This window comes from Puma concolor, chromosome A1 (genome assembly GCF_028749965.1).
Source record: "Puma concolor isolate L17-30 chromosome A1, mPumCon1.1.hap2, whole genome shotgun sequence".
In the NCBI taxonomy this organism is placed as follows: Eukaryota; Metazoa; Chordata; class Mammalia; order Carnivora; family Felidae; genus Puma; species Puma concolor.
In genome coordinates, this window is record NC_141667.1 from 123,637,101 (window position 1) to 123,663,818 (window position 26,718).

At 41.0% G+C, this 26,718-nt stretch overlaps 3 protein-coding genes across 3 annotated transcripts; all 3 read right to left on the reverse strand.

Moving 5' to 3' along the window:
• Positions 1-7,965: 7,965 nt before the first annotated feature.
• LOC112860628 (protocadherin beta-15) lies at positions 7,966-11,933 on the reverse strand. Its single transcript, XM_086701824.1, has one exon. The coding sequence runs from the start codon at positions 10,955-10,957 to the stop codon at positions 8,558-8,560; it is 2,400 nt and encodes a 799-aa protein (XP_086557950.1). The 5' UTR covers positions 10,958-11,933; the 3' UTR covers positions 7,966-8,557.
• A 1,879-nt stretch (positions 11,934-13,812) lies between these two features.
• Positions 13,813-19,086, reverse strand: LOC112860629 (protocadherin beta-15-like). Its single transcript, XM_086701832.1, is given in 3 exon segments — positions 13,813-13,973; positions 13,975-14,067; positions 14,069-19,086. Coding segments are annotated over 3 exon segments (2,373 nt in total). The 5' UTR covers positions 16,324-19,086; the 3' UTR covers positions 13,813-13,948.
• A 231-nt stretch (positions 19,087-19,317) lies between these two features.
• LOC112860402 (protocadherin beta-18-like) lies at positions 19,318-25,377 on the reverse strand. The gene has a single exon (XM_025923726.2). It carries the CDS (start codon positions 22,577-22,579, stop codon positions 20,192-20,194), a length of 2,388 nt encoding a protein of 795 aa, XP_025779511.2. The 5' UTR covers positions 22,580-25,377; the 3' UTR covers positions 19,318-20,191.
• Between the last annotated feature and the right edge of the window lie 1,341 nt (positions 25,378-26,718).

Here is a 26,718-nt window from a genome sequence, read left to right on the forward strand (position 1 = left end):
ACACACACACACACACACACACACAATGGGAGTATTACCCGGCAAACAAAAAGAATAAAATCTTGCCATCTGCAACTACATCAGTCAGAGAAAAACAAGTATCATATGACTTCACTCATATGAGGACTTTAAGAGACAAAACAGATGAACCTAAGGGAAGGTAAGCAAAAATAATATAAAAACAGGGAGGGGGACAAAACATAAGAGACTCTTAAATACGAAGAAGAGGGTTATGGAGGGGTTGAGGGAGAGGGGATAGGCTAAATGGGTAAGGGGCACTGATAAATCTACTCCTGAAATCATTGTTGCACTATATGGTAACTAATTTGGAAATTTTAAACTAAATTTTAACCAAATTTTAAAAATAAATAAATAAAATTAAAAAAGAAAATAAAAAGGATGAGAAAGTAAAAGGAGGGAAAAGATATATCATACGAACTCTAAGCATAAGAAATATAGGGTGATTATAGTAATATCAGATTAACAGTATTACCAGACACTAAACGGGATGTTTCATACTAGTGTCAGTTCATCAAGAAGATAAAATAATCCGGGGCACCTGGGTGGCTTAGTCGGTTAAGCATCTGACTTTGGCTCAGGTCATGACCTTTTGGTTCATGAGCTCAAGCCCCGTATTGGGCTCTGTGCTGACAGCTCAGTGCCGGGAGCCTGCTTTGGATTGTGTCTGTCTCCTTCTCCCTCTGCCCCTCCTCTGATTGTGCGCTCTCTGTCTCTGTCTCTCTCTCTCAAAAATAAACATTAAAACATTTTTTTAATTAAAAACAAATTTAAAAAAAGATAAAATAATCCTTGTGCATATCTAGTAACAGAGCTTCAAAATGTATGAATTTTTACAAAATGCTACACCAGAAGCGAGAAATAAATTATGATTGTGAATTTGTCTAAGAATTTAACATTTTATCTCAATAACTGACAGAAAAACATGTAGGAGAAATGGTAAGAATAAAGAAAAATCAAACAACATTATCAAGCAACTTGGTTTAATTGATATAGCATACTAAATACACATTTAAGCACACATGGGAAACTCACCAAGATAACCCATATATTGGATAACAACAAAACCCAATAAATTTCAAAGGATCAAAATCATACTGAGGATGTTTCCAGACCAAAACAATTATTTTCACTATGAAAAATGTTATCTCTGGATATTTGGACATGAAGCAACATACTTCCAGTTAACCAGTAGTTTAAATAAGAAATCAACAGGGAAATTACAGACGAATTCAAACTGAATGTATCAAAATTCATGAAATGTAGGGGTGCCTGGGTGGCTCAGTTGGTCAAGCATCTGACTCTTGGTTTTGGCTGCAGTCATGATCTCACAGTTTCAAAAGTTCAAGCCCCCTGCCTGGCTCTGCACTGGCGGGTTCTCTTTCCTTCTCACTCTGTCCCTCCCCTGCCCATGCTGTCTCTGTCTCTCTCAAAAGAAATAAACTTTGAAAAATTCATGAAACGTAGCTTCAATAATGCATGGAAAGAAATGTATAGGTTTTATTTATATATTTTGATCTATATATATATGTATATATTAAAGAAGTTTAGCAACCATTATCTAAATCTTCAGAGAAACTAGGGGAATAAAACTAAACCCAAAGTAAGTATAGAGAAAGAAATAAAAATGTAAGAGTGGAAGTCAATGAAATAAAAAACAGAAATAGGAAAATAACAAAGAATAAGATTGGTTTTTTAAAAAGATTAATAAAATTGATACTGTTAAACCAACACTGATAAAGACAAAAGGAGAGATAATGTATTTTACCAATACCCAGAATGAAAAAGGCGCATTACAGATTCTAAATATATTGAACAGATGATAAAGGAGTATTAGCAATAACTTCATGTCAATAAATTTAACATCTGATAAAATAGATAAATTGTTTTAAAAAACACAAGTTACCAACTGACACAAGAGGAAACAGAAAGGGAGAATTGCAGCCTATCTATTCAAGCAATTGATTTTACAATTCAAAATCTTTCCACAAAGAAAATGTTAGCTACATGTGTCTTTTGTGGTAAATTCTATCAGATACATAAAGAAGAACTAGTATCTTACCACAAACTCTTTCATAAAAGAGAGGAGGAGGAAACAATTGCCAAATCATTTTATGAGACCAATATAACCCTGAAACTAAACCTGGTAAGAGTATAACATGAAAAAAATAGATAGGTCAATATTACTCATGAACATAAATGCAAAATTCTCAACAACATAGTAGCAGATCGAATCTACCTAACAGAATATTTTTCACACAGCTGCATGTCACTTGGAAGAAAATTGTAAACAATTTGCCTGGCCAGTCACAGCCATAGGTGTGCTTTTCTCTTCTCAGTCTGTAGGACTCCAGTTCATTGGATCTCCTTGGGTATATTTGTATTCTTCCATCCTTGCTGCAGCTACCCATAATCAGAATGGAGAGGCAACTGATTCAGATTTCAGTGCTCAGATTCTAGCTCTGACTATAACACAAGTACTGCAATGGCCACTTGAACTTGCAAGTTGGAAACAACCAATAGGACCTGGACCAGGCTAAGTCAAGTGTCTCAGAAACAAAATTAAGGTCACCCAAAAATGTAGTACTAAAGACAGATACTATTTAATGCAATATTCTAAAAAAAATAAAACTTAATGAACAAAATCAATGATGGACAAAATATCAGAATATTAAACAAAGAAAGGATATAACCACACACTTGCACAAACTTGGTCTCATCCTAATCCCATCCCTGTCACATTCTGATGTCAACTTTATTGTTTCCTGAACTCATTGGGGGAAAAAATTACCATACCTACTGTACAGTTCCCTCTCCTGGGCTGTTCCTTCAAGGACAAGAGGGCTATCAAACATCTAGATATAATAATGCTGGCACTGTTAAAATTACAAAAATAAAGCTCCTTTAGTTTGCAAATAGGATCTCTTCTAGACTACGTTATCAATGCCAAGTTTATTACATGCATTTATGCATTAAAGGAAAATATCTTTAAAAGTGGAAAAGCTATGGAAAAGCAATGTTACTCTAGTAGTTATATGTGCATGCAGGGCATCTCTACCATCTACTAAAGCTACTTCCTCCCGCCCCCCGCCACACGCACATATACAAACATACATAGACACACAAACACTTAGTGCAGCCCTGGAGTTCTAAAATTGGGCCAGGCATTACCAGTCATGTATCATGAAAGATTTTTATTGCTTTTTCATGACTCTGCTGATAAATTGGAAGCAATGGTCTTTTTGAGGCATTCCAGATGAATCCAAGAAAGACCTAAGTATTTATCCTTGGGAGATGGCTTTAAAGTCTATACTAATAAAATATTTGTGAAGTAACATAAGAAAGGAGTATTGAATACTGACACATGGGGGTCTCTGAGCCTGTTACAAAACACACATCTCTGTGTTTTGAAAAGGTTGTTAGGAATTTCTGATCTTTCTGATCTTTCTACCAAGCATATTTTTATGTCAAGTGAGAGGTTTTAAAGTATAGCTTATCAGCTCACCTTCTCATTCTCTTCTTTAGAACTTAACCTTGGCATTGCTACTAGCCAAAAATATTCCTTTGAAAGTTCAGTTTTTATGTATGTCTGTATTAGCCAAATTGGAAAATGACTAAATGAAGCTATAAAGTCAGCTACATTATCTTTGAGTATTCATCTCATGGCTGCAAACTGGCTGCTTCAACTCAAGGCTTACTCACCAGTACATACACTGGTTATGAAAAAGGAACATGGGCAAAAGACCTAAGAACATGCCACCTCAGACTAACCCTCTAAGAAATACTTGCCTTAATTATACCAAAATTGAAAGCTTTTTCACAGTAAAAAAAAAAAAAAGCATCAGCAAAATAAAAAGGCAACCTACTAAATGGGAGATGATAGTTGCAAATGACATACCCAATAATCAAAATATATAAAGAACTTCTACAACTCAACACTAAAAAGCAAATAATCCAATTTAATGGACAGAGGACCTCACATTTTTTTTCAAAGACATACAGATATCCAATACATACATGAAAAGATGCTTGACATCACCAATAATGAAGGAAATGTAAATCAAACAAAATAAGATATGAACCTACACCTGTCAGAATAGCTGGTATCAAAAAGACAAGAAATAGCAAGTGTTGGCAAGGATGTGGAGAAAAAGGAACTCCCCTGAACTGATGATAGGAATGTAAATTGGTGCAACCACTGTGGAAAACAGTATGGTGTTTCCTCAAAAAACTAAAAATAGAAATACCATACAAGGCAGTAATACACATTGGTTATTTAACCAAAGAAAACAAAAACACTAATTCAAAAATATATATGTACCTTTATGTATAATGCAGCTTCATTTACAACAGCCAAGGTATAGAAGCAACTTAAGAGTCCATCAACAGATGAATGGATAATGTGATGTATGTATGTATGTTTGTGTGTGTGTGTGTGTGTGTGTATATATATATATATGTATATATACATATACATATATATATACACATATACATATATATATAACATAATATTATTCAGCCCTTAAGAAGAACAAGATCTCACCATTTTCAACAACATGGACCTAAGTGTATTATGCAAAGTGACACATGTCAGACAGACAAATACCATATGATTTCACTTACATGTGGAATCTAAAAAAAAAAACCAAAAAACAAAAAACCTGAACAAACCAAAAACAGAAACAAAAACAGACCCACCAACACAAAGAACAAACTGGTGTTTGCCAGAGAGGAGGGAAGTGGCGATGTGTACAAAAGGTGAAGAAGAGTGGGAGACACAGGCTTCCAGTTATGGAATGTATAATTCATGGGGATGAAAGGTAGGGCATAGGGAATACAGTCAATGGCATTGTAATAGTGTTGAAAGATGGTACCTACACTTGTGATGAGTAAAGCATAATATATGGAGTTGTTAAATTACTGAATTATACACCTGAAACTAATTTAACATTGTGTATCAACTATACTTCAATTTAAAAAAGGAAAAGAAAAAAGCTTTAAAAAAAGAAAAATTTCCCTTAAGCAAAATTCCCCAAATGCACTTTCAAATCATTAACAACAGCTGAATACTATATTCCTACCTGCAAGAGATCATGGGAACATGAATATTTTGGCCTAGAATAGGGGAAGGCAAAGAAAAATGGGTTCAGAAATGGGTTTTTAGTAGTCATTTCTCTCTGCTTCCTATTGTTGCTGTAACAAATTACAAAAAAATTGTGACTTAAAAACTCAAGTTTAATATTTTACAGTTCTAGAAGTCAGAAGTCTAAAATGGGTCTCACCGGGCTATATTTAAGGTAGGGCTGCATCCCTTTCTGTAGGCTCTAAGGGAGAATATATTTTTGCCTTATCTAGCTTCTAGTGCCTCCCTGAAGTCCTTCACTGGAGGGTCCCTTCCATCTTCAAACTCACCAAAGGCTGGCTGAGTCTTTCCTAAAACATCTCTCTGATAATGACTCTTATTAAGGGCTCTTGTGATTGCATTGGATTCACCTGGATTGTCTAGGGTAATCTAGTTTAAGGTCAGCTGATTATCAACTTTAATTCTATCAGCAACTTTAATTCTATCAGCAACTTTAATTCCTTTTTGCCACTTAACAAACTTGATACTCACAGTTCCAGAAATTACTTTGTGGGGCCATTATCCTTCTTACCATACTCCATTCTCTGCCCCCCCAAAGATCCATTCATTCCACATTAAAAAAAATATATTCAAGGTCCCCAAAGATTTCATCTCATTATAGTATCAACCCAGTCCATAATTTCATCTAAATCTCATCAACTCAAAAGTTCCAAATTTCACCAGTGACAACATCTAAATTAGGTATGGTTGGGACTCTAATTACCTATCCTGAGCATAATTCCTCTCCATCTGTGGACCAGTAAAACTAATTATCTGTTCTTCAAACTGTATAATGACAAGAGGGCATAGGTAACAATAGTTATTCCAGTTCAAAAAAAAGAAAATGAAAGCAGTCATATGTTCCAAGAAATGTAGAAATCCATGCAGGAAAACTCTATTTGCTTTCAAGGCCTGGGTTTGGAGCTCCACCCTCCAGGCTCCAGCTCTGTCTTATGAGCCATCTTTTGCATGAGAGGGTAGTACATGTTTTAGCTAAGCAGTTTTTTCAGTCGTTTCTTGCTTATATAATTGTGAAGTACAACAGGTTTCTTTTCTATCATTTTCTCTGTGCCTTCCAACTTATGCTGGTAATATTTCTGCCGGTATAACATTCTCAAGAACCTTTTGAGTCCCTTGTGTATGTCACAGGGATTTTCTCTCCTATACAAAGGGCTGCTTCAGAGTTCTTTGTTGGGTAATCTCATCTCTATTCCTGACTTGGGCTGAGATGTTTGGGATTTCCATGAAACACATGCCTAATCTCTTTAAAGAACCTGCTGCATGACTGAATAGTCTTACCTATTAATTCTTCCAAAGCACTATCAAAAGGTTGTCCTGTGACACCCTTGGCTTTCTCCCTAAAGCATGCTTTCCTAATAGTGACTTTCCTTTTTGAGCCCCTTTTGCCATTTGAATAGGCTGAGAATTTCCCACATGACCAAGTTCTAGTCCCTTTTTGCTTAACAGTTCTTCCCTCCATCTGTCTCATTACTCTCATATTTTATTATAAGCATCAAGAAGAAATGAGGTTGTGCCTCCAACTCCTTGCCTGGAAATCTCCTCAGTTAAATAACCAAGCTGATTATTTACAAGTCCTTCGGTAAAACTGCAGGACACAACTCAACCTAGTTTTCTGCTACTATATAACAAGGATTCTCTTTACTTTCCAATATCACCTTCTTCACCTCATTTCTTTCTGAGCGCTCATTATCAGTGACTTTAACATCCATATTTCTACCAGCATTCTCTTTACAAGGATTTAGGTATTCCGTAAGGCAACGTATATTTTCTCCACCATGCTCATTTCCTCCTGAGACGTTGATAGCAGAATTGTTAACATCCATATTTCTACTAACAGTCTGTCCAAAACAGTCTAGACTTTTTCCATCATGCTTTTCAAAATCCTTCCAGCCTCTGCCTTCCTTCCAGTTCCAAAACAACTTTCATGATTTTAGTTGTTACAACAGCATTCCACTCCCAGGTAACAAAACCTGTGGCATTCAGTGTTCAACTGCAGAAACAGAACCATTAGGAGATACAAAATGAAAGATTTGTTGCAAGGAAGTGACTTACTCAATTGTGAGAGCTGGCTAGGCAAGTCCATTATCTGTAGGGCAGGCAATTACAGGGCTGGCTGAAACTCTGGAGCACAAGCTGAAGCCACTGCCCACAGACAGAATTTCTTCCTCATCTGAGGGAAAACTCAGATGTGTTCTTAAAGCCTTCTGACTTATTAAATCACTCCTACACAGAACATCTGGGATATTCTCCCTATTTTAAAGTTAGCTAATTAGCAACCTTAATTCCATCTGAACCTAATTCCTCTTCACAGTATAGCATAACATCTTCACAGGTTCCGGGAATTAGGATGCAGATGTCTTTAGGGGGCCATTATTCTTCCTACGCACACCATTTTATAGCATTTCCAAAATTAAGAGGCTCCTGGAGGTTGAGATAAATTTTCTTTGGCTAACTAATAGTAATATACAATGTATTTTCTTTCAAATCCCTTAACAATAAGCACAATGTCATCATCCAAAGGCAAGTAGATACTGGCATATTGCGCCATCAAAAGCTCCACTAGGCCTAGAATTTGGAACTCATTTGAGAATTACTCTGCAATCCCAGGGGACAACTGTAAGCAATGTATTACTCCATACTAGAGTCTTTAGAGTATCTAGGAACGTCCTCAACACAGTCAATCTGGGTATCAGCAAATTTGCCCAGGACTCTTAACAGGATTGTAATTTAAGTTACATGTAAGTGACAACCCATAAGTCTTTTCAACATTAATTAATATGAGAAAGAAATCATAATAAAGATATACTTTCATGAGGTGACATATATATTTCAGAGTGAAAATCTGATTACAAGTGTGATTTTTTAAAAAATAAATAGCATGAAAATATATACATTGATGCCTATTAGTAAAAGAAAAATCCAAACAGAACTCAGAAGAAACTAGACATTAGTATATACAAACTGATTTCACCCAAAACTCACAAGGGGTTATACACAAGTTGTAGCTGTGTTACTAATAGAAACGAAAAGGATTCCAGTAATTTAAAAATGCAGTATGTTAAAAGGAATCAGACATTCTTATGTAATATCATATAGTCAGTAAAATACTTTCAAAATGAGAATTGTTTATTCTAAGAGGTTAATTTTCATATTATCCTTTAGGAATGAGTATGAAAATTTTAATCAGAAATGTGAATTTCCTGATATAAAATTTTTGCTGATTATACAATAATTGTAAAAATAATCATAAGACAACCAAGCCAACAAAGCAAAGTAAATTTACTATGGAAAATGGGGGGGGGGGGAGGGGGTAGAATTAAAATTACTACCGGATTAAAAAATAAACAGAAAGGTGAAGGAGACAAAGCTAATGTAAAAGCAAACAGGAAACTTTCAGAAACCTAAACTATTCTGGAACGTTGGATTTCCCTCTGACTTCCTCCCAAGGTCCTGGTTTAGAATACTGGGGAAGAAGGGCTTCAAGAACTTGAACTCATTGGTCCCCGAGTCTCCCGTCAGACACACCTCGTACTGGTAGCTCTGGGACAGCGTCCCCGCGCCGCTGACGTCCACCAGGTGGCCCGGAAAGTGGCCCTCAGGCCCCGAGCAGCGACCCGCAGACGCCGCCCGGCTCCGCCTGCACAGCCGCACCGCCACGAACACCAGCACCGAGAACAGGAAGAGCGACGACACGGACGCCAAGGCGACGACCAAGTAGACGGTGAGCGGGTCGGCCCGCGCTTCGGCCGCCGCCACCTCCGGGAGCGGCAGGTAGGGCTGCGAGAAGCCGTCCACCAGCAGCACGTGCAGCGTGACGCTGGCCGAGCGCGGCGGCTCGCCATTGTCCCTGACCAGCACCACCAGCCTGTGCTTGACGGCGTCGCGCTCGCTCAGCAGCCGGGCCGTGCGCACCTCGCCGTTGTGCGCCCACACGCCGAACAGCCCGGGCTCCGTGGCCTTGAGCAGCTGGTACGACAGCCAGGCGTTCTGGCCCGAGTCGCCGTCCACCGCCACCACCTTGGTCACCAGGTAGCCCGCCTCGGCCGCCCTGGGCACCAGTTCGGTGCAGGGCGCAGAGCCGTTCTGCGGCGGGTACAGCACGAAGGGCGCGTTGTCGTTGTCGTCCAGCACCAGCACGCGCACCCGCGCCTGGCTGCTGAGCGCGGGCGAGCCGCGGTCGGCCGCGCACACGCCGAACTCGAACGCCTGCAGCGCCTCGTAGTCCAGGGACCTGAGCGCGAACAGCTGCCCGTTGTCCGCGTTGATGGACACCAGGGAGGCCAGGGGCAGCTGCGGGTCCGCGGGCGGCAGCAGCGAGTAGGTGACCTGGGCGTTGGCGCCCGAGTCCCTGTCCGTGGCGCTCACGCTGCCGATGTGCAGGGCGGGGCTGTTGTTCTCGCGGACGCGCAGGGTGTAGGTGGTTTGGCTGAAGGCGGGGGCGTTGTCGTTGACGTCGGAGACCGTCACGGTTATGTTGTGCTGCGTTTTCAGCCTGGGGGTCCCCAAGTCGGTGACGGTGATGGTGATGTTGTACTCGGGTCTTGTCTCTCTGTCTAACGCCCCATTTGTTACCAGGGTGTAGAAATTCTCTTCTGATGGCTTCAGGACGAAGGGAAGATCATCCTGGATGGAACAAGTCATCCTTCCGTTGTCCCCCGAGTCTCGGTCTCGAATTCTAAACAAGGCCACTTCTGTCTCTGGAGAATTTTCAGGAATGGGGCTGGTGAGTGATGAAATCGTTAGTTCTGGGAAGTTATCGTTAACATCCGCCACCTCAATGGAGACAGAACATCTTCCAGAAAGCCCCCCACCATCAGTCGCATCTATTTCCAGCTCATATGAAGATATTGTCTCAAAATCTAATTTTTTAAGTAGGCGAACTTCTCCTGAAAGGTTGTTTAGCTCAAAAGTTGCGCTTATTTCTTGGGAACTATAAAAATAGGAGTATGATATTTCCCCATTTGTCCCAGTGTCTAAATCTCTAGCAGAGACCTTGACTACTAGCGTGCCTACAGGGCTGTTCTCTGGAACTTGCACCTGGTAGAGTGTCTGTGCAAATTCAGGGGCATTGTCATTGACGTCTAAGACCAAGATGCGAACCTGGGCGGTGCCAGACCGGGGTGGAGAGCCGCCATCCAGCGCTGTGAGGGTTAAGCTGAGTTCGGCCTGCTTTTCGCGATCCAGCTCTTTGTCCAGTACCAGCTCTGGGTATTTCCTGCCATCCCCCCGGGTGCGGGTAGAAATATGGAAATGAGGGTTGGAACTGATACTGTAATTTTGGATGTTGTTGTTGCCCACGTCCAAGTCCTGGGCTTTTTTCAGTGGAAACACGGTTCCAGGAGGGCTAGTCTCTGAGATTTTCAGAGTCATTTCTCTTTCAGGAAACTCAGGAGAATGATCATTTATGTCTCTCACCAGTAGTTCTGCTCGAAATACTCCCAGTGGTTTTTTCAGTAACACTTGGAAATGCATTACACATGGATCTGTGGGGCCGCACATCTCCTCCCGATCCAGTTTCTCATGCAGTATCAATTCCCCGGTATGCAAATCAAGCTGCAAGCGGGGTTCGTTATCCTCAGAGACCACCCGGGCTCCCCGCGCGGCTAGCTCCCCAACTCCCAGCCCCAGGTCCTTGGCCAGATTGGCCACAAACGAACCACTCTCTGTTTCCTCCATCACGGAATAGCGTCGGGATTTCCAGCCTGCCAGAGCCACTCCCAACATGAGAAAGAGAATCAGGACTTGCCTTTGTTTAGGAAAACACTCTTTTCCGACCTCCATCTTTAATTCCATAAATGCTTTCCAGAAACGGGGCTCAGCTCTACCTTAGGGACGGTGATAGATCTCTTAGTCGGTAACCTGTCCAGAAATGATGGTGAGTAGTAAGACTTACAGTCCGGAACTCTGCTTACAGGCTTTTGTCTTCGGCTGTAGATCTAAGGTAGAGTTCGTAGCAGTTCCTGGGCTTTTTTTTTTTTTTTTTTTTTTTTTTTTTTTACGCCTTAGCCTGCAGCGCCACCATGCGTTGTCTTCGAAAAGAATTGCTACAATTTATTCCCTCTGTATGATATCTAGCCAGCTATTAGGAGTTTGGAAATGGTTTGGAGATGATGTAATCAGAAAACCATGCAATTATAATTATTCATTCTTTCATTTAAAAAAAGTGTTATTGATATCTATGTACTAAGTTCTGAAACAGATCAGCAAAGAACCTAAACATGGTCCTTACTTTTTAAAACCTGTAGTATGGGTGAGGTGCTCCGAAAGATGAGAAGTGAAAGAAGACAATAGTGGTATATCATCTTATAAAAATAACAGCATATGCTTACGTGATTTCTTAAAATTCCCTCAGCAAAAAGGAAAGGGTTAATTCTTCTGGATTTTCTTTCAAATTCTAGGCAGTGTATGTGACAGAATTGTGGTTCCCATTGGTTGAATCATATCAAAGAAAAAACTACCAGTTAGTTCCAGTTTATGATGCCATTTCAACATAAGGTCAGAGAATTATGATTTTATGAAACTTTCAAACTATGGGAAAATGCATATAAGTCCTATAACTCTTACCCTGCTTTTTCTCCTTAGTATTGACCACCATCTGATATAGCATATACATACATAATTAGTTTTGTCTTTTCTGTGTCATTTTTGTGCTTGAGAACTTTGTTTTGTTGACTTCCACATCCCCCAACATCTATAACAGTCCCTGACACATGGTGGATACTCAACAAATATTTGTTGAATAGATCAATCAATAAATCACCATTAATTTTAAAATTCTCATAGATGGATTCTCCTCCTAATGTAGAAGACCCCCTTTTTTTCTGGGACCCTAGTTCATTATATGAGCTGGATAAACAAGACCCCATATTCCCAAGTAGCCATTTTCTATGCTCTTTTGAATAGTAATTTGCAATAATTCAGAGTGATCTAAATGTATTTCATCAAATGGCAAAACACTCTGGCTTCCACTATGCAATGGAATAGATTCTAAAATACAAACAAAAACCAGAACATAACAACCGGGTTATAAAGATTCTACAAAGAAGGTATACATCTCTTTTAGAACACATTTCACATTGTCAGTGTTATTTCACCCTAATGCTATTATGACACTAATTATATTCAAAAACTCCTATGTCGAATTTTCATAAGACATTCCAAAAACTGTAAAATTTGAAAATAGCCACCAATTCTTCTCAAAATCATACATTTTAACAAAAGCTTGTGCTTATCCCTTACTAATATTCCACAAACTTTTGATCCCAAATATTACATTAATATAAAAACCCTAAGTTAAAAATTTCCAATTAATAGTAAAGTTCATCCCATGAAAGAATATCTAAACATGCTTTTGACAAGGGAAAAATCCACTTAGCTATCATAATTAAAAGGAGATTTATTAAAAGAGCACATATTTGTTTCCAAAAACCCAAAGGAGAAAGCAGACTTGGGAGAGATTGGATAATCTGTAAAGTTGCTTTTTAGGCATCTCCTTTCTTCTTTTCCCTAAGTGGATTGACTTTCTGTGTTTCTTTCCATTTATTTAGCCAACATGATATCACATTCTTGTTAAGTTCTTAACAGAAAAACTATTTTAAAACATTTTTTTAGGGGCGCCTGGGTGGCTCAGTCGGTTAAGCGACCAACTTCAGCTCAGGTCCTGATCTCACAGCTTGTGAGTTCAAGCCCCGCATAGGGCTCTGTGCTGACAGCTCAGAGCCTGGAGCCTGCTTCAGTTTCTGTGCCTCCCTCTCTCTCTGCCCCTCCCCTGCTCACGCTCTGTCTTTCTCTATCTCAAAAATAAATTTAAAAAATTAAATAAATAAAACATTTTTTTAGTGTTTACTTATTCTTGAGAGAGAGACAGAGACAGAGCATGAGTGGGGGAGGGCCAGAGAAAGGAGACACAGAATCCAAAGCAGGATCCAGGCTCCAGGCTGTCAGTACAGAGACTGATGATGGGCTCTGAGCCACCCAGGTGCCCAAGAGAAAAACTATTTTAGATCTGATTTCTAAAGCCATTTTTTAAACAAAAGAGTCAGATTTGCTCAGCTTGGATTAGCAATATCTACCATCTTGTCTGATTGTCTGAAGTCACAAGGGGAAATGAGTGAAATAAATGTAGCTGCAACAGTACACTTCAACTGAAGAGAGAAGTTTACCTAACATGATGGGGTGGGCTAGACAAAAAGGATCTATCATTTAAGTATCTTGAAATAATCTAATAATCTTTTAATAATACTCATAGATATGATATATTGAAGGTTGTTATAGAAGAAAAGCCCTTAAATATGGGAGAAATTGTAGCCTTTCTATTTAATACTACCGTGAAACAAAAATATGCACTTTTTGCAGAACTTTTATCCATTTAAAAATTTAAGATAGGTAAGCTTAATATCAGATTAAACATAGGCTTCATTATGTTAATGAATGATACCTCCTAAGTAACCACAACCTCAAAAATCTAGAGCTTCCATTTAACAACCAAATAGAGAATGGAGCTGGAGTCATCTTCAAATCAACAGTGCTCGATAATGAAAAGTTGATAAACTGAACCACATGTTGATGATTTTTCAGTAATGCAATACATTTGAAATTTCTTTGTTTCCATCAAAATAGAAATTTAAAAAACAGAGTAAATATGAGGATATGCTTAAAGAATATTTCTAATCCCTTTAATAGGAATGTGGAATCAGCAAAACACCCAAGAAAGACATTCTATATGGACCAAAGCAGTAATGGAGACCTATCATATTTAGAAAGAACTAACCTTCATCCAAATTCCTAATTGAATCCAAAATTTACAAAATGTGTTTTCCTCCACATCATTCACAGACTTCTGTTGAGCAATGGAGACAACAGATTTCAAAAACTTAAATTCCTTGGTCCCAGATCCTCTCCTGACACACCTCGTACTGGTAGCTCTGGGACAGCGTCCCCGCGCCGCTGACGTCCACCAGGTGGCCCGGAAAGTGGCCCTCAGGCCCCGAGCAGCGACCCGCAGACGCCGCCCGGCTCCGCCTGCACAGCCGCACCGCCACGAACACCAGCACCGAGAACAGGAAGAGCGACGACACGGACGCCAAGGCGACGACCAAGTAGACGGTGAGCGGGTCGGCCCGCGCCTCGGCCGCCGCCACCTCCGGGAGCGGCAGGTAGGGCTGCGAGAAGCCGTCCACCAGCAGCACGTGCAGCGTGACGCTGGCCGAGCGCGGCGGCTCGCCATTGTCCCTGACCAGCACCACCAGCCTGTGCTTGACGGCGTCGCGCTCGCTCAGCAGCCGGGCCGTGCGCACCTCGCCGTTGTGCGCCCACACGCCGAACAGCCCGGGCTCCGTGGCCTTGAGCAGCTGGTACGACAGCCAGGCGTTCTGGCCCGAGTCGCCGTCCACCGCCACCACCTTGGTCACCAGGTAGCCCGCCTCGGCCGCCCTGGGCACCAGCTCGGTGCAGGGCGCAGAGCCGTTCTGCGGCGGGTACAGCACGAAGGGCGCGTTGTCGTTGTCGTCCAGCACCAGCACGCGCACCCGCGCCTGGCTGCTGAGCGCGGGCGAGCCGCGGTCGGCCGCGCGCACGCCGAACTCGAACGCCTGCAGCGCCTCGTAGTCCAGGGACCTGAGCGCGAACAGCTGCCCGTTGTCCGCGTTGATGGACACCAGGGAGGCCAGGGGCAGCTGCGGGTCCGCGGGCGGCAGCAGCGAGTAGGTGACCTGGGCGTTGGCGCCCGAGTCCCTGTCCGTGGCGCTCACGCTGCCGATGTGCAGGGCGGGGCTGTTGTTCTCGCGGACGCGCAGGGTGTAGGTGGTTTGGCTGAAGGCGGGGGCGTTGTCGTTGACGTCGGAGACCGTCACGGTTATGTTGTGCTGCGTTTTCAGCCTGGGGGTCCCCAAGTCGGTGACGGTGATGGTGATGTTGTACTCAGATCTTGTCTCTCTGTCTAGCACTCCTTCTGTTACTAACTTGTAGAAATTTTCAAGAGAATGTTTCAGAGTGAAGGGGACATCTTCCTGGATGGAACAAACCATCCTCCCATTTTCCCCAGAGTCTGGGTCTTGAATACTGAAAAGAGCTATCGTGGTCTCAGGGGAATTTTCAGGGATGGAACTTATAAGGGAAGCTACGGTCATTTCTGGGGTGTTGTCATTTATATCCACCACCTCTATTATGACAGTGCATTTTCCCGAAAGACCTGCTCCATCAGAAGCCTTAATATCCAGCTCATATGACTTAATTTTTTCAAAATCTAATTTCCTAATTATTTTAATTTCTCCTGTGAGTTCATTAAGTGCAAATGTCCTAGTAATCTCTTCATCACCATAGAAAAATGAATAGACTACTTCACCGTTTATTCCTGTGTCTAAATCTCTAGCTGAAACAGTGACAATAAGAGATCCCAGGGGACTGTTTTCCAGGATCTGCACACGATAGAGTGGCTGCACAAACTCAGGAGCATTGTCATTGATGTCCAAAACATCAATGAGGACCAGGGTAGTCCCAGTTTTGGGAGGAGTTCCACCATCTACTGCCATGAGAGTTAATCTAAACTCGGGCTGCTGTTCTCGATCTAGGGCTTTGTCCAGAACCAGTTCCGGGTATTTTCTGCCTTCACCGCTGTTGCGGGTGAGCACGTGGAAATGGGAGTTGGGATAAATGGTGTAGTTTTGAACATTATTGACACCTACATCCAAATCTTGCGCATTTTTCAGGGGAAACACAGCCCCTGGAAGAGTATTTTCCATGATTTTTAAAATCATTTCTGCCTCTGGGAACACAGGGGAATTGTCATTTATGTCAGTGACCAAAAGCTTATACCTATATACCTCCAAAGGTTCTTCCAGTAACACTTGAAATTGCAGTACACAAGGTTCAGTGGGGCCACACAATTCTTCCCGATCCAGTTTCTCATTTACTTGTAAATCTCCAGTCTGAAGGTTCAGCTGAAATTGCTTTTTGTCATTGTTAAAAATGATCCGAGCCCTCCGCCGAGAGAGCTCTCTTGCCCCTAGCCCTATATCCTTTGCTAGATTGGCCACAAAAGAACCACTCTCTGTTTCTTCTGTAATAAAATAATCTTCCCGCTCCGCGCAAGTGTGAGCCAGCAAAACAAAGAGAAGAAGAACTTGCCTTAGTCTAGGAAAACGCTCCTCTTCAGCCTCCATTTCTCCAACGCCAAAAGCCTTTAGAATCTGGGTACTTACTGGGTCTTTAGGCAAACTGCTCTGCAAGTCGATCCCTGCCGCAAGGTTAATTCTCTTCTCTTAGATCTGCATATGACTGCAGGAACAGTAACCATCCCCGGTCTGGTATTCCCAGCCTTAGCTTACAGCGCCACCATGTGTTGTACTTAAACCTAGTTTGCTGACGATGCTACAAAACGTATCACTCATTTTATTTACACGCACACACAAAAACATACCACAGATTACACATGGGATGGTTTATAAATAAAATGATAACTTGTATTCTCCTGTGAAGTTATAAATGTGGAAATGGTGACAGACACTTTAGGAAAGGATGTTGGCAAGAACAAAGCCAACTGTATTTGTTCAACAAACACTTATTTCATGTTATACGTCAAATATTGTACTAAGTGTTGGAAATACAACTACCTTCTCTGACCTCATGGATTTGTCTATTATATTGTATAATCCGTGCTCTGGGGAAAAATTAAGTAGAAAACGGTGTTGCTATCAGTCTATTCCTAAACAAAGAATATACACAAACTCACTGCCACTACAGTAGGTGAAGAGATTCATTCACATGTTTCAGGAGTATAAACTTAAGTGATAGACCAGCTAGAATTGGTTTACTATGCAAATTCAATAGAAAGTTTAAGGGGTGGGGCACCTGGGTGGTTCAGCGGGTTAAGCATCAGTCTCTTGATTTCTGCTCAGGTCATGATCTCAGGGATGGTGGGATCCAGCCCTACATAAGGCATGCTGACAGCGTGGAGCCTGCTTGGGATTCTCTGTCTCTCTGCCGCTAACCTGCACTTGCTCTCTCTCTCAAAATAAAGAAATAAACTTAAAATTTAAGAAATAAAATTTTAAAAAAAGAAAGTTTAGGAGTGCCTGGGCAGCTCAATAGGTGAAGTGTTGGGACTTTGGCTCAAGTCATGATCTCAGGGTTCGTGAGTTCCAGCCCCACATTGGGCTCTCCACTGTCAGCATGGGGCCACTTGGGATCCTCTGTCCCCAGATCACTCTGTTCCTCCCCCCACTCTCTTTCTTTCAAAAATAAATAAACATAAAAAAAGTTGAAGGGGTTATGGATGACTTATGTGTAAATATTGTCTAAGGAGAACGTGTCTGTACCTATGTGAGCATACTGTATTGATTTGTTCCATTGTCCAAAACAATTTGTGAAGATATCTACATTTATTCCTAAAATCAAGACACATGTTGAAGCAGAGATTCACTGAGATCTTGGAAAATAGCATGGTGAAGATCATAAAAATAAAGGGCTGAACTTAAACCAATAAATAAAGTGCAGAAGAAAATAAGTTGGATTCATCTGAAAGAGCAGGTAAAACATATCAAATAAGGAAGATCACAACTCATTTTTAGCAAGCAGCTCACATGTCTCTGAATAGCTTGGGATCCTGGCACCCTAGCATGACTTCAGAGTCCTAGCAATGGGAAAAACATCTTGTGGTAGGGGGGGGATCTGTGTCTCCCCAGTTGCGTCAAACTTTAGCCAAAATTTTAATAACTTTTAAATAGATATTATCATGTACTCTGGTACACTAATACGTGGCTAACTGGGAAAACAGCATGGGCCAAGTGTAAAAACTGTGTTGCATATTAGTTTAATTCTATTAAGGTGCAAATCACTCAAACTGACGTTCTATTTTATAATATTTTCCTCTACTCAGCAAAACAAACTTGATTATGTAAATCCAAAATGTGAGAACATGCTGGTAACGATTAAAATCTGATAATTTTCCTCATAGAAAGATGTTGGTCATGCATCAAACTCTTTATTATAGAATCAAAAGTCCAAGAAAATGTGCCCTTAATGTCCATGCACTTTAAAAAATATTAATAGGTAGATGCTGGTACCTGTATCAGTAAATTAATGGATCAAAATTAGTTTTTCATTCCCATTTGTCATCTCTCAGATAAATTTTCTCATTATTTTCTCTTCTGAGAAGAACATTTTAAGCCCATATACTTGGTAGAAAGCTTGAAATTTTTTTCATGAAAGTTCTAGTAATAGACTAGCATCAATCAAATTACTACTAATGAAATCATGAATTACCCCATATTATTTATAAATGGGATTATTTATAGATCTGAAGATTTTACATTAAATGATAAAATAATTCTGTTCACATTGAACTTAGTTATTTTTAAAAGAGATGCTAAGGAAGGTTTGATGTATAGATATCCAAACAATAACAAATTCAATGTTACTTTTTAAAACTAATCCTGAAGCACATTTTAAAAAAGGAGGGATACCTGTTAACAAAATATTCCATAAAACATTTTATAACATCTTTAAGTTGAAAGATCTTATAAATTATTTACAAAATTAAGTTTTGTAACAAAACTCTCTAGTACAGATTAGTTATCTCTAAGCTTGTACATTTTTATCCCATTCATTGATTAAGTTAATATTAAAAACCTGCAGTAAAAGACCAGAGTTTATGGTAGTCTAATTGAATACTCAAAATTGCATGTATCATTCCAAAAGAGTTTGGTTTCAACAAATGCCTTCTCCCCAAGATGCGTTAAATAAAGGAGTGTTATTATTAGGGAACTGGAGTTTCACTGCAAATGTGAAGGACAATTAGACATTAGGGACTTAGGAACACTGGAATCAGGAACTATGCCTAGAATCAAATGGCTCTTAGTCTCTTCTGTTTCTTAGGCTTCTGCCTCCACCACTCCCTTATTCCTTCTCATTTTCCTTCCAGTCCTCCTTTCAATTTAATTTTTTTTTCCAACGTTTATTTATTTTTGGGACAGAGAGAGACAGAGCATGAACGGGGGAGGGGCAGAGAGAGAGGAAGACACAGAATCGGAAACAGGCTCCAGGCTCTGAGCCATCAGCCCAGAGCCCGACGCGGGGCTCGAACTCACGGACCGCGAGATCGTGACCTGGCTGAAGTCGGACGCTTAACCGACTGCGCCACCCAGGCGCCCCCAGTCCTCCTTTCTTTCTTCCCTCTCTACATGCCACTCTGTGCTGCCAGCTTACACAAGTATAACATAGCTACCTCAGCCCATACTTAATATTTATTTCCTAGTTACAAGCAATCAAGAAAAAAAATAGATGAACTACATCATAAGTAGAAATTTAGAGGCTTGGAGAATGTGACTATGCCTACTTTAATCGGGAGTCTATTACTAGGCTAATCAAAAATGGCCAAGAGAGGTAAAGAAAAGTATAATAAACATCTCAACAGTGATTACCTGCCTTGGGAAGTCCCAGGAAGTTCTCAGACAAGAAGTGTGGGCTGAGTATGTTTCTTAATCCAAACAAGAATAAAATTTATTTTAATACATCTTCCAGCAATATATACAGTTCCAAAGTGTTTACAAAGAAAAATACCTAAATGCAGAAAAATTACTCAAATATTTGGTTGGAAAGATTGGCAAAATTGATTATGGTTTTTAAAAAAATCTAAATAAGATAACATCTCAGAAACCATGCATGGTTTTTATTTATATCATGCACTTTCCTCTATCAAACATATAAAAACAGTTTCAGTGAGAGGATCTACAGCTTAGACACCCAGAGAATATGACTGAACCCAGTGTACCATTAAACTTGAAGGGAAAATGCTGTATATTTGAATAAATTACTTGAGGTTGCATTTTGGAAGAAAGTCTAAGCAAATCCTAGCTCCCTTACTTTTTCCACAGTTAATATTTAAAAAGTAGATAGCAGAAAATTCATCAAAACTTCTGGAAACTCTTAAGTAAAATGAAGTTACCCAAAACAAAGAATTTTACATTACAATGAACATATTTTACAAAGAAATAGCACTCACTCTAAAAGTTCTGCAGAGTAATCAAATCCCTAAATGAACTCAAAGCCATTCAGAAAGGTGTGGCTTTCCTCCATTTTACCTTCTGGGGGAGAGACGTTGGGGGTAGCGGGTTTAAGGAACTTGAATTCACTGGTCCCCGATCCTCCCCGCAGACACACCTCATACTGGTAGCTCTGGGACAGCGTCCCCGCGCCGCTGACGTCCACCAGGTGGCCCGGAAAGTGGCCCTCAGGCCCCGAGCAGCGACCCGCAGACGCCGCCCGGCTCCGCCTGCACAGCCGCACCGCCACGAACACCAGCACCGAGAACAGGAAGAGCGACGACACGGACGCCAAGGCGACGACCAAGTAGACGGTGAGCGGGTCGGCCCGCGCCTCGGCCGCCGCCACCTCCGGGAGCGGCAGGTAGGGCTGCGAGAAGCCGTCCACCAGCAGCACGTGCAGCGTGACGCTGGCCGAGCGCGGCGGCTCGCCATTGTCCCTGACCAGCACCACCAGCCTGTGCTTGACGGCGTCGCGCTCGCTCAGCAGCCGGGCCGTGCGCACCTCGCCGTTGTGCGCCCACACGCCGAACAGCCCGGGCTCCGTGGCCTTGAGCAGCTGGTACGACAGCCAGGCGTTCTGGCCCGAGTCGCCGTCCACCGCCACCACCTTGGTCACCAGGTAGCCCGCCTCGGCCGCCCTGGGCACCAGCTCGGTGCAGGGCGCAGAGCCGTTCTGCGGCGGGTACAGCACGAAGGGCGCGTTGTCGTTGTGGTCCAGCACCAGCACGCGCACCCGCGCCTGGCTGCTGAGCGCGGGCGAGCCGCGGTCGGCCGCGCGCACGCCGAACTCGAACGCCTGCAGCGCCTCGTAATCCAGGGACCTGAGCGCGAACAGCTGCCCGTTGTCCGCGTTGATGGACACCAGGGAGGCCAGAGGCAGCTGCGGGTCCGCGGGCGGCAGCAGCGAGTAGGTGACCTGGGCGTTGGCGCCCGAGTCCCTGTCCGTGGCGCTCACGCTGCCGATGTGCAGGGCGGGGCTGTTGTTTTCGCGGACGCGCAGGGTGTAGGTGGTTTGGCTGAAGGCGGGGGCGTTGTCGTTGACGTCGGAGACCGTCACGGTTATGTTGTGCTGCGTTTTCAGCCTGGGGGTCCCCAAGTCGGTGACGGTGATGGTGATGTTGTACTCGGCCTGGCTTTCTCTGTCCAGTGGGAGTCCTGCTACCAGAGTGTAGAAATTCTTGAAGGTAGGCTTCAGGAGAAAGGGGAGATCGTCCTCAATTGAGCACACCATCCTCCCGTTGTCCCCAGAATCTTGGTCTCTTACACTGAAAATAGCGACCACCATCTCAGGCGACGAATTTTCTGGTATGGGGCTGGTAAGAGATGTCATGACTATTTCTGGTGGGTTGTCATTCACATCCACAACCTGAACTAAAACTGCTGATTTTCCCAAAAGGCCACCACCATCTGTTGCCTGAATATTTATTGTAAATGACTGAATTAATTCAAAATCCAGAAGCGCTTTTAAGCGGATTTCACCAGAAATTGGATGGATTTCAAATGTTTTCCGTATGTCTCTGGAGACATGGGAAAATGAGTATGATAGTTCTCCATATATTCCCGCATCCAAATCTGTAGCAGACACCCTAACGACCAAGGAGTCCAGAGGGCTGTTTTCTGGTACCTGAACCTCATAGACAGACCTCTCAAACTCTGGAGCATTGTCATTGATATCGAAGACCAAAATACGAACAACTGTAGTTCCAGACCTGGACGGGGACCCGCCATCCAAAGCTGTTACAATTAATGTAAACTCAGATTCCTTTTCTCGATCCAGAGATTGGTCCAGGAACAGCTCTGGGTATTTTCTTCCATCATCACTGTCTTGTAATTTAAGATGGAAATAAGGATTGGGGCTTAATGTGTAGTTTTGGACACCATTCTTTCCTACATCCAAGTCCTGGGCACTGTCCATTGGAAATGAGGCTCCTGGAGCAGTACCTTCTGAGATTTTCAGAAGTATATGTTTGTCTAGGAATGCAGGGGTATGATCATTTATGTCATTGACCCAAAGCTCAGCCCGAAAAAACTGTAAAGGATTTTCAAATAATACCTGGAAATGCAATATACATGGTTCTGTGAGATGGCAAAGTGCCTCCCGGTCCAGTTGTTCATTTAAGAGCAAGTTGCCAGTCTGCTGATCCAACTGTAAATATGGTTTATGGTCATCAAAGATGACTCTTGCCCCCCGTGCAACCAAGTCTTCAACACCCAAACCTGTATCTTTCACCACATTGGCTATAAAGGAGCCAATTTCCATTTCCTCTGATATAGAATAGCGCCAGGGCTCTGAACACACCAAAGACCCTCCCAGGAAAACAAAGAAAAGCAGCACTTGCCTTATCTGCTGAGGGCACCTCTCTCCTGACTCCATGGCTCCTTAGCCAAACGTCTTTCTGCAGAAATGTTTCAACTCAGTCGCAAACAGCTCCTAAATTGCTCCTCTCATCTATCAGCCTGGACCACTGGTAATCTGTGGACTTGTAATCCTGCCACGAAGGTGTTGTTGGTTCCTTAGCTTTCTCTTGAAATCCTCTTTTCCCCCTTCCTGCTTCTCCTGTGCTCTCAGTTCCACTGACTAATGGAGACCAGAGCATTTGATGATACAGAAAAGTCCCCATCTTATCCTGCAGCGCCACCACGCGACTGCAGATTCTCAGGTTTTAAACAGTCAAGTAAGTGTGAGACAAAATATTAATTTATCTTCTGTATTGATTAAATTACACTTTCTCCTATATTCTTATTTTCTGAGTTGCATTCTTTGTGATATGCGATGCTATTACTATTCAGTCTTTAACAGAATAAACCACAATCTGTTAAGAGCTGGGTGAATACAAAAATCATATGTAAGATATAGCCCCCAATTCAAGTAAGTTATGATCTCTCTTTGAAGACAATGTATAAAATAACTACAAATAGTTAAGTGGATTCATGTAATTGATTTTGTAAGCAGAATGTTCCCAGGAAAATTGGAAAGGAAAGGGGAACCAGAGGCTTTGTCTTCTTTAGGTATCAGCAAAGTCTCTTAGAAAAGACAATAAGATCATGCATTTGTAACTGAACCTGATACATGCAAATAGTTGCTTTGGGGAGGCTGGGCATTTCAGGTTCGGTAAAAGGTACTATTTACTTAGGGATACTCTGTAGGAGACTTACCTGTCAGCAGTAGAAAGTAAATACTCAACAGTAGGTAATAAAGTAAGATATGTCGAGTTTCTGACATTAAAAAGTTGAACAAACTAGATCCAAGTTTAGTTGTGGAAAATAAACCTATTTTGTAGACCCAGGCCTTCCAGAGGCATAACTATAAATATTTTACTCATCCATTCATTACTTTGTCGAGCAAATATTTATTGAGCATATAACTTGTCCTAGGAATAGTAGTGAGTATTAGCGATACAGTGGTAAGCAGACAGACATAGTTCCTGTCCTGAAAGATGGAGGCAGAAAAGTGATTACACATTTAAAAATAGAACATAATGAATACCATGATAGCAAAAGTTCATATGCTATTGTTAACGACATAGATAAGGGTCATCTGACCAGAATTTGGAAATACAGGAAACACTTTCCTGGAACAAAAATTGGGGGTTAAGTAAAATTTCCAGACAATTTCAAAAAACACTTGTACAAATCTGAGATGACAGAACTGTTTTGGAATAACTAAAATAGGATCAATATGGCTGAGCCATAGAGCAAGAGGAAAGAAATGAGAACTGAGACTGGAGAGATAAGCAAATATTTTGTAAGCCCTGCCAAGGCATTTGGACTCTACATCAGTGGAAATGCAATGTTTTAAAGGCTTTTAAATATAAAAGGAGATGATATTAACCTCAACTAGAAATGCAATAATAAGATTGTATTAAAAAGATGACAAGGGACTCCTGGATGGCTCAGTCAGTTAAGCATCCAACTTCGGCTCAGGTCATGATCCCATGGTTCCGGAGTTTGAGCCCAGTGCAGAGCCTGCTTTGGATCTTCTGTCTCCCTCTCTGTCTGCCCCCTCCCTCTCTCAAAAATAAGCATTTTAAAAAATGATAACTTTACAGGATGTGTGACAGATTTAAACATGGAGGAGGTCTGATAAGAAAAAGTGAAGTAAATGTACCTTTTTTCAGGTTTAGGGAATGGAGTGAATGTCGGTGCTATTAACTGATAGAAAAAAACAGGAAGAGGAGAAGAAAGGAACAGGTATAGAGTTGGAGGTAATGTTTAGGTTTGAGGAAGGAAAAATTTTAATTTAAAACATGTTGAGTTTGAATTATCCATAGAGCATCCCATATAAATAGTTCTATAAATGATCTTACATTATATAAAGTTGAGAAGAGACGTTTGAGGGGCAGAAGCTAATTTGGGGTTTATTGGTATAAATCGTGATTGCAGCCCTTAAAGAATGTAAGCTGTACATTAGGAGTGTGCTTGATTTTGTGATTTCAGAGATGATGTAGTTCTGAGAGACTACCATCTCCAGACAGTGACCATGATCTTAGGTGACTAAGACTAGACTAGAAATGAATGTCACCAGAAACGAAGACGGCTAGAAGAGAGGTCAGACTCCTGGACTTGAAATTGTGGCAAGGAATGGACAGAGGAAAACTGTAAGAAGTTATATTTGAGAAATCAAATGTCTTTACGCCACCTCTCTCCTATGATCTTGTTTAATTTTTTAGTTTATTTATTTTAAGAGAGAGAGAGAGTTCAAGCAGGAGAGGGACAGAGAAAGAGTTAGAGATAGAACCCCAGGCAGGCTCCAGGACAGTGTGCGGAGTCCAGAGTCTAACTAGGGGCTTGAGGGTAGGTCTTGAATCCACAAGCCAGGATATCATGACCTGAGCTGAAATCAGTAGTCCCTCGGCCAACCGACTGAGCCACCCAGGTGCCCCCCCCCCATCTTGTTTAATTTAAACCCAAACTGATCTCTCTCATTTGATTCTCATTTAATGACTCTTATGTGCAAAGACTGTTAAGGCAGAAGATTTGCTAATCTCTTTCAGCATATTGAAGATATCTTACTTTTAGTTTTCAGTGCCACAGTTTAGAGATTGTCAACATGGAACATAGCTGTCTGTCTAACTGTCATGTATTTAAAGATTACATGTCTTTTCCCTATGCGTTTTCATTTTTATATATTTTTTTAATTTATGCAATCTCTATATAATATATCTTATATATACATAATATATATATAATATATATATGATATATATATTATACATATATATAATATATATATAATATATATATAATATATATATAATATATATATATTATATATATATATATAAATTTTTTACGTGGGCTCCACACCCAACGTGGGGCTTGAATTCACAACCCTAAGATTAAGAGTCATGTGCTCCACCAATGAACCAGCCAGACATCCCTACAATATTTTTCAAATATTGCTTCTGATCCTATCTTAAACCTTTTTAGCTGTCCTATGTTTCTAACCATATCCTCCATATTTTTCATCTTCTGAACTCTCTGAGCTATATGCTAGATAAATTATATTCTGACCTATCTTTCACTTCTCAAATTATTCATCTGGTAATATCTACTTTCCTAATAAACCTTTTATTGAGTTTTGATTGAATTTAAATTTTGGTTATATATTTCAGATATAGGATTTCTATTTGGTTCTTTAATAATCTGTCACATTTCTTATTCCCTATACATCTTCAAGTATAACCTTTAAGTGTTCAGTATATTATTAGATTATGTCTGCTAATCAAAATGTTTGAGGTATACTTCTGTGTTCTGTTTTTTTTCTGCTGGCTCTCACTCATGGTGTCATGTTTCCTTGTGTATGCAGGTATCTTTGTTCAAGTTAAGAATGGAAAACTTATTTATATGAATGTTTTTAGCCTTAGGATGAGCTTTCTTACATAGAAGGTCTGCTTTTGGTTCCATCAGGATCTGGAAGCACTACTTGTCAACAACCACTAACAAGTTCAGAGCTGAATTTCCACACAAGAACTTGCCCATTTCCAGTTTACTTTCATCTCAAAGGTATATCTCTTAGGGATCCATTTTTATTAATGCAGAGCTCTTCTATAAACTTCTCACTTTGTTATGCTTTGATTTCCTCCCTTATTATATAAACCATCAAAATATAAACCTTATTATATAAACCTCCCTTATTATATAAACACTTTCCAGGATTCTATAGATTCCAGGGAAAAGGTAGTTTTTAGGTTCATTTATCTCCTTGGATTACCCTTAGACATTAGTTGTGACCTGATAATATATTAGTGTCTTATTAGCTAATTTTTTTCAGTGGAAGCATTGGTCTACATAATCTATACCATCCTTATGAAAAATAAGTCTCAAGGATATTATTATGTCTCAAAGTTACAACTCTTAGCTTCCTAGAGTATGGGCAATTGACCTCAGGAAGATAGAGAAATAATATGCATTTTTTACCAACTTCAACTAATCAATACTAAATCAACTCTATAATGCTGCAATCAATTAAAACAATCTCTTGGAAGACACAATCTCTGTCATTGACATTGG

Coding starts and splice junctions, on each gene's coding strand:
- LOC112860628 (XM_086701824.1), bottom strand. CDS start 10,957: ATGGAATTAAAGATGGAGGTCGGAAAAGAGTGTTTTCCTAAACAAAGG.
- LOC112860402 (XM_025923726.2), bottom strand. CDS start 22,579: ATGGAGTCAGGAGAGAGGTGCCCTCAGCAGATAAGGCAAGTGCTGCTT.